Genomic DNA, 8,610 nt, shown 5'->3' with positions numbered 1-8,610 from the left:
GCTTCAGTACCTCCTACCTGATGGTAGCAGTGAGAAAAGGGCATGCCCTCAGTGCTGGAGGTCCTTAATAATGGATGCTGCCTTTCTGAGACACTGCTCCCTGAAGATGTCCTGGGTACTTCGTAGGCTGGTACCCAAGATGGAGCTGGCTAAATTTACAACCCTCTGCAGCTTCTTTCGGTCCTGTGCAGTAGCCCCTCCCCACACCAGACAGTGATGCAGCCTGTCAGAATGCTCTCCATGGTACATCTAAATAAGTCTTTTGAGTGTTTTTGTTGACATACCGGATCTCTTCAAACTCCTAATGAAGTAGAGCCGCTGTCTTGCCGCCTTTATAACTGCATCAATATGTTGGGGACCAGGTTAGATCCTCAGAGATCCTGACTGCCAGGAACTGCTCACTCCCTCCACCTCTGATCCCTCCATGAGGATTGGTATGTGTTTCTTCGTCTTACCCTTCCTGAAGTCCACAATCATCTCAGGTTCTCGATATTTATTGCTTGTTTATTCTTATTTTGTATTTGCAGTTTGTTTTTCGGTCCTTTGGGGGTGATTTCCATTGATTATATTGTGTTTACTGTGAATACCCGCAGAGTATAATAAGTTTACTTTGAAGTTTAATATTTTTAAATAACCTAAAAATACTATAGAAAGCTGGAAGAATTCTGTAGCTGCTGAGCCAGGAGCGAGCCATTAGGCTTCAGATCGGTGAGCTGTTGTTTGATGTAGCGTAGGGTTCACTTTAACACATAAGCCGCATTCGTACCGCCGACGGACTGAACCGCAGGCAGGCCCCGCCTGCATCGTCGCAGCTTCCGGCTCCGTCCCTACTTCATCTCGCCGCCGCTCCGGCGGCTCTGGTCGGCGATGCTCCGTAACCCGAGCCCCCTGCTCCTGGTCGGGGGCTCCTTCCTCCGCTGGGTGGCGGGGACCCGTGCACTGCCAAGGGCGCTCTGCAGCTCCGGAGCCGAGCAGGGGAGGAACACTGCCGGTAATGTTGGCCTGAGCCAGTCGCAGGAGATCCTGCAGACGCTAGAGATCCCGAGTAACACACACACACACACACACAGACAGACAGACACACACACACACACTCACAGACACAAACACACACACACACTCACAGACACAGACAGACACACACACACACACACTCACAGACACACACACTCACACACATACACACACACACTCATACACACAAACACACATACATACACACACACACACACTCATACACACACAAACACACACACACACACACACACACAAACACACACACACACACTCATACACACACACACACACACACACACAAACACACACACACACTCATACACACAAACACACACACACTCATACACACACAAACACACACACATACACACACACACACACTCACACACATACACACACTCATACACACACAAACACACACACACACACATACACACACACACACACACACACACACACACACACACACACACACACACAAAATACTGGAGGGACTCAGCAGGTCAGGCAGCCTCTCTGGAAATGAATACACAGTTGATGTTTCGGGCCGAGACCTTTCATCAAGGCTGCAAGTGAAGCCAGAGTGAGAAGGTGCGGGGAGGGGAAGGAGACCAGGTGAGGGGGGGGGGGGGTGATTCAAGAAGCTGAGAAGCGATTGAGTGGAAGGGATGAAGAAGAGGGAATATGATGGGAGTGGGGCAGGAAAAAGGGAAGGAGGAGGGGAACTGTAGGGAGTTTAATGGCAGGCCATAAGGATGGGTTTGGGGAAGAGAAGAGGGGGTAACCAGATTGGGGAATGGAAAAGGAGATAAATGGGGAGGGGAAAGGGAGAGAGGATAATTATTGGGTGTTAGAGAAATTGCTGCTCGTGCCATCAGTTTGGAGGCAGGCAGAGTATGAGGTGGTGTCCCTCTGTATGAGTTTGGCCTCATTGTGGCAGAGGGAGGCCATTGATGAACATGTCAGAATGGGAGTCAGTCTGGACAAGGATGATGGTTCCCGACACTTGTAATGACCACGGGATTTATTGCAGCCAGTGGTGTTTCTACCAGCTGCAGTGGATTCAGCTGGGAGACACCTTATTTATTTTTCGCAGGCTCCACTGTGAGCAGTGAGTGGATTTTCAGGGGGCTGTGCAGAGGTTCCAGCTTGGGTCTGTGAACATTAGTGGGTCTCCCCAGGCTCTGCCGATCTCCAAGTGAATTTTGTTCCTGACCTTTGAGTCGTAGAGATATGTGGTGGCATCCGTCGGTCTCGAGAGACCATGGATCTGCGCCTGGAGGGTTGTATGGGAGACCGGCAGTTGCCCAAGCTGCAGGCCTTCCCCTCTCCACACCACCGACGTTGTCCAAGGGAAGGGCACTAGGACCCAAGCAGCTTGGCACCGGTGTCGTCACAGAGCAATGTGTTGTTGTGCCTTGCTCAAGGACACAACACGCTGCCTCAGCTGAGGCTCGAACCAGTGACCTTCAGGTTACTAGTCTGATGCCTTGCCCACTAGGCCACGCGCCAACACAGCCATAGAGATAAACAGTACAGAAACATGCCTTCTGCGCCATCTTGTCCACACCAGCCAAATGACCTGACTTGGCCTCCTTGTCCTCTAAACGTGTCCAATAGTCTATTGAAAATGGTAATTGTACCTGCTTTTACCACTTCCTTTGACAGCTTGTTCCACATACCCACTGCTCTCTGTGTGAAAAAGATGCTCCCTTTAAAAACGTTCCCTCTTATTCTACACCTGCACCTTCTAGTTTAGGACTCCCCTAATCTGGGGGAAAAGACTGTGACCAGTCAACTTATCTACACACCTCATGATTATTGTAAACCTCTATAAGGTCACCCCTCCACCTCCTACACTCCAGGGAAAACAGTCCAGCCTCTCCTTATAACCCAAGTCCTCCAGTCTTGGTAATGTCCCCGTAAATCTTTACACCATTTAAGAGACTACTAGGCAGGTATATGGAGGAATTTAAGGGGGGGGGGCTATATGGGAGGCAGGGTTTAAGGGTCAGCACAACATTGTGGGCTGAAGGGCCTGTACTGTGCTGTACAATTCTATGTTCTGTGTTCTACCATTCCCAGTTTCCTGACCTTCTTTGGAAAGCCTACTATGTCAACTCAGGCCAAGGGGGATGAACTCCTTGTGAGTCAACGGCCACCTACTGTCTGTGTGAGGGGTGGCGCACCACACAGTCTTTCGTTCCGCGCCTTGTAAGGCATTCGGAAAGTAGGGTGACCAGAACTGTCCACAGTACTCCACATGTGGGCTCGCTAATCTCTAGTGTAGCATGACATCCCAACTCCTGTACAAAATACCCTAAACAATGAAGGCCAGAGTGCCAAATGTCCCCTCCGTGACCCTGACTACTTGTATCACCTCTTTCAGAGCACTGTATACTGTGCCCCCAAGTCTCTCTGTCTACAGTACTCTTCAGGGCCCTATCGTTTACTGCGTAAGTCCTGTCCTGGTTTGTCTTACCAAAATGCAACACCTTTCATTTATCTGAGTTAAACTTCTGAATGTTGCTCCCGGTGCTGAAGCTGATGGGGATACAGGGAGACTGAAGAGGGAGGTTGAAGTGGATCTCAGCGAGCTGGAGAGACAGCTCCTGTGCTGCGAGACTGGGGCGTAAACAAATCTGAAAGGTCTGCGGAAGGTGGCCCTTTCGGAAGGTCTGGAGCATTTGTTCAGTGTTGTAACCCAGCCTGACCAACTGCCTCATCTCTAGAACAGTCTCAGACCTGGAAGAGAACATCTGTGTTCTCTAGCCCAGGGGTGGCGAAATAGAACGAGAAAGTGCAGGCTTTGACAGGCTGTTGTAAGGTGGTGCTGGTATTACCTCTTCCCCACCGCTCTGTAAACACAACATTGCGGGCTGAAGGGCCTGTACTGTACTGTGTTGTACTGTTCTGTGTTTTATGTTAACCATGTACCAACCTCCCCTCATAGTTCAGACAACTGTCTGCCAACTGCCTCAGTGGACTGAAAAAAACGAATGCCTTTCATATCATTAGAGGGCCTTACCGTACAACGAAACTGGTTGGATTCCTGATCATTCTTTAGAACATTGCCATGGTATTTTGACTTAAAGTTTCAGGCAGCATTAGTCCAGGGAACAGAGGTAGAAGTCAGCTAAAGGGAATTGATATCACTTCAGGCAGTTGGAAGACAGTGGGATATGATCAATAGCAGGAACTTGATGTTGAATCGGGGCTTTGAGTCCCTTAAACCCTGCCCTGCGACTGGAGGCTTTTCACTGGGTTTTGTACCAATCTTCGTAAGAAGCACGATCAGGATTAGGTCATCTGGCCTGTTGAGCCTGCTCCACCATTCAATAAGATCATGGCTGATCTGGCCATGGACTCATCTCCACCTACCTGCCTTTTCCCCATAACTCTTAATTCCCCTACTATGCAAAAATTCTATCCAACCTTGTCTTAAATATATTTACTGAGGTAGCCTCCACCGTTTCATCAGGCAGGGAATTCCACAGATTCACCACTCCTGGAAAAGCAGTCCCTCCTCATCTCCATCCTAAATTTACTGCCCTGAATCCTGAGGCTATGTCCCCTAGTTCTAGTTTCACCCACCAGTGGAAACAACTTTCCTGCCTCTATCTTGTCTGTCACTTTCATAATTTTATATGTTTCTATAAGATCTCCTCTCATCCTTCTGTTCCAGTGAGTACAGTCCCAGGCAACTCAATCTCTCCTCACAGTCTGACCCCCCCTCATCTCTGGAATCAACCTGGTGAACCTCCTCTGCACCACCTCCACATGCTTCCTCAAGTAAGGAGACCAGAAACTCCAGATGCAGGCTCACCAGCACCCTATACAGATGCAGCATCCCTGCTCGTAAGTTCAATCCCTCTAGCAATGAAGGCCAACATTCCACTCATATTTGGATACCAAGTGTACAGGTGACCCCGAAGTTATGCCGCACGAGTTTCATATAATCAGTTAACAATAAAGAGACTTAAAACTAATCCTGATGATATTTAGCTTGATGCCTTCAAAGGTACAAGATATTTCATGCAGATATCTGAAGTTCACACACAGATGAAATTGTGTTGAGACTGAATGGTGGGATCTCTGTAGGATTTCCCATTTAGGGCACCCTTCTTTGGAACAAGTTAGAAAAGCCAAAAAAAAAAAGCACCTGCACGTGCAGGAGTTCCGAACAAAAACAAAATGCTCAGCAGGTCAGGCAGCATTTGTGAAGAGGGTTAAGGTTCAATAGACAATAGACAGTAGGTGCAGGAGTAGGCCATTTGGCTCTTCTAGCCAGCACCGCCATTCACTGTGATCATGGCTGATCATACACAATCAGTACCCCGTTCCTGCCCTCTCCCCATATCCCTTAACCCCGCTATCTATAAGAGCTCTATCTAACTCTCTCTTGAATGCATCCAGAGACTTGGCCTCCACTGCCTTCTGGGGCAGAGCATTCCACATATCCACCACTCTCTGGGTGGAAAAGTTTTTCCGCATATCTGTTCTAAATGGCCTACCCCTTATTCTTAAACTGTGGCCTCTAGTTCTGGACTCGCCCATCAGCGGGAACATGCTTCCTGCCTCCAGCGTGTCCAATCCCTTAATAACCTTAATAATCTTCAGGAGGGGTTAAGGTTTATAGCCTGAAATCCCAATTTCTGGGGGGTGAAACTTGTCCAGGCTGGTGGAACAGTTCACCCAGAACTTTGTTACAAGCGGTAAACGTTGTGAATGAAATGTTATAAAGACATGCTCTAGAGCTAATGTAGCGTGAGATATTATGGGAAGCTACTCAAGATTATTTAACATAGAGGTATTCGGTGAAAGGTCTTTGATCTGAGGCATTAACACTGCTGTTCTCATCCCAGAGGGTATTTAACCCACTGAGTGTTTCCAACATTTCTGTGTGTATTTTGAAATATGTGCAGAGTGACATTTAAAGAGGACTTAGTGAACAATGTGCATGTAGCTGAAAGCTTTGGTAAGGTTTTATTTCTCTACATTACGCAAATACGTTCACTTTTTCTGTCATCCAGTGGTTCTGTGGGCTGTTGATGAGTACTGAGAGAACAATACATTAGTTGTGGTTGTGACAATATTGAAATGTTAACGAGTTGGATGCAGTACTGAAAAGGTTATACTAGACCAATAATGAGAAGTACAAGAGGCTGTAGATATGGAATCTAGAGCAACAAACAAGACACTGGAAGAAATCAGCAGGTCAGGCTTGTATAGACTGGACTTAAAGTCGGGCATGACTTCATAAAAACATTAAAAAACAACCTTGAGGGTCTTGACCATCTAGATGGAGGTGTTTCCTCTGGAGGAAGAATCTAGAACTAGGGGCCAGTGTTTAAGAATGGGGACTTGCCTTCAAAATCTTTTCTCTCAGAACATTATGAATCTTTAGAACTCTTGTCCTCAGAAGGTAGTACGAGCAGAGTTTTTGGATATTTGTGGGGCCTAGGTCAATACTAGATAATCTGGGTGGCTGAAGTGATTGTAGTTAGGAGCTGAATTCCAAGGTTACACATTGTATTGGAGGGTTAAAAGGGTAGGCAGAGAGGGTGACATGGCTCTGCTGGTAAAGAATGACATCAAATCATCAGAAAGATATGAAATAGGATCAGAACAAGCTGAATACTTGTGGGTTGGGTTAAGAAACTATAAGGGTAAAAGGACTCTGATGGCCGTTATATGCAGGCCTTCATACAGTAACTAGGATGTGGACTACAGACTAAAACAGGAAATAGAAAAGGCATTTCAAAAGGGCAATGTTATGATGGTCATGTGAGATTTTAACATGCAGGTTGATTGGGAAAACAAATTGATAATGGATCTTGAAAGTGAATTTGTTGAATGCCTACAAGATGGCTCTTTAAAGCAATTTGTCATTGAGCTTACTAGGGGATCAGCTATTCTGGATTGAGTGAAACATGGAAACAGAGAAAACCTACAGCACAATACAGGCCCTTCAGCCCACAAAGCTGTGCCGAACATGTCCCTACCGTAGAACTACCTAGGCTTTACCCATAGCCCTCTATTTTTCTAAGCTCCAAGTAGCCATCCAGGAGTCTCTTATAAGACCCTATCGTTACCGCCTCCACCACTGTCACTGGCAGCCCACTCCATGCACTCATCACTCTGTGTAATAAACTTACCCCTGACATCTCCTCTGCACCTACTTCCAAGCACCTTAAAACTCTGCCCTCTTGTGTTAGCCATTTCAGCCCTGGGGAAAAGCCTCTGACTATCCACACAATCAATGCCTCTCATCATCTTGTACACCTCTATCAGGTCACCTCTCATCCTCCGTCGCTCCAAGGAGAAAAGGCCAAGTTCACTCAACCTATTCTCATAAGGCATGCTCCCCAATCCAGGCAACATCCCTGTAAATCTCCTCTGCACCCTTTCTATGGTTTCCACATCCTTCCTATAGTGAGGCAACCAGAATTGAGCACAGTACTCTAAGTGGGGTCTGACCAGGGCCCTATATAGCTGTAACATTACTTCACAGCTCTTAAGCTCAATCCCACGATTGATGAAGGCCAATGCATTCTTATGCCTTCTTAACCACAGGGTCAACCTGCGTAGCAGCTTTGAGTGTCCTATGCACTTGGACCCCTAGATCCCTCTGATCCTCCACACTGCCAAGAGTCCTACCATTAATGCTATATTCTGCCATCATATTTGACCTGCCAAAATGAACCACCTCACACTTATCTAGATTGAACTCCATCTGCCATTTCTCAGCCCAGTTTTGCATTCCTATCAATGTCCCATTGTAACCTCTGACAGCCCTCCACACTATCCACAACACCCCTAACTTTTGTGTCATCAGCAAATTTACTAACCCAATTTCTCATCCAGGTCGTTTATAAAAACCACAAAGATTAGGGGTCCCAGAACAGATCCCTGAGGCACACCACTGGTCACCAACCTCCATACAGAATAGGACCCGTCTACAACCACTCTTTGCCTTCTGTGGGCAAGCCAATTCTTAATCCACAAAGCAATGTCCCCTTGGATCCCATGCCTCCTTACTTTCTCAATAAGCCTAGCATGGGGTACCTTATGAAATGCCTTGCTGAAATCCATATACACTACGTCTACTGCTTTATCTTCATCAATGTGTTTAGTCACATCCTCAAAAAATTCAATCAGGCTCGTAAGGCACAACCTGCCTTTGACAAAGCCATGCTGGCTATTCCTAATCCTATTATGCCTCTCCAAATGTTCATAAATCCTGCCTCTCAGGATCTTCTCCATCAACTTTCCAACCACTGAAGTAAGACTCACTGGTCTATAATTTCCTGGGCTATCTCTACTCCCTTTCTTGAATAAGGGAACAACATCCGCAACCCTCCAATCCTCCGGAATCTCTCCCGTCCTCATTGATGACGCAAAGATTATTGTCAGAGGCTCAGCAATCTCCTCCCTTGCTTCCCACAGTAGCCTGGGGGTACATCCCATCCAGTTCCGGTGACTTATCCAACTTGATGCTTTCCAAAAGCTCCAGCACATCCTCTTTCTTAATATCTACATTGGTGGTGGGGCAGTTAGTATTGAGGAAACAGTAAGACCGCAGAGGGACAT

General features: G+C 47.0%; 1 protein-coding gene across 2 annotated transcripts in view; it reads left to right on the top strand.

Annotated features, from left to right (window-relative positions):
* The first annotated feature begins 295 nt into the window (after nt 1-295).
* Nucleotides 296-8,610, top strand: part of LOC140714124 (deoxyuridine 5'-triphosphate nucleotidohydrolase-like) — a 46,811-nt gene continuing 38,496 nt past the window's right edge. Inside the window, exon 1 of one of the 2 annotated variants that reach the window (XM_073024913.1) lies at nt 296-434. In XM_073024913.1, the coding sequence (XP_072881014.1) occupies nt 425-434 (10 nt within the window). In that variant the 5' untranslated portion in view covers nt 296-424. Of the gene's footprint in view, nt 435-805; nt 992-8,610 lie in introns of those variants that run through there. The other variant, XM_073024911.1, reaches the window with a different exon arrangement.

This window comes from Hemitrygon akajei, chromosome 21 (genome assembly GCF_048418815.1).
Source record: "Hemitrygon akajei chromosome 21, sHemAka1.3, whole genome shotgun sequence".
In the NCBI taxonomy this organism is placed as follows: Eukaryota; Metazoa; Chordata; class Chondrichthyes; order Myliobatiformes; family Dasyatidae; genus Hemitrygon; species Hemitrygon akajei.
This window is presented reverse-complemented; position numbering and strand designations above follow the sequence as displayed.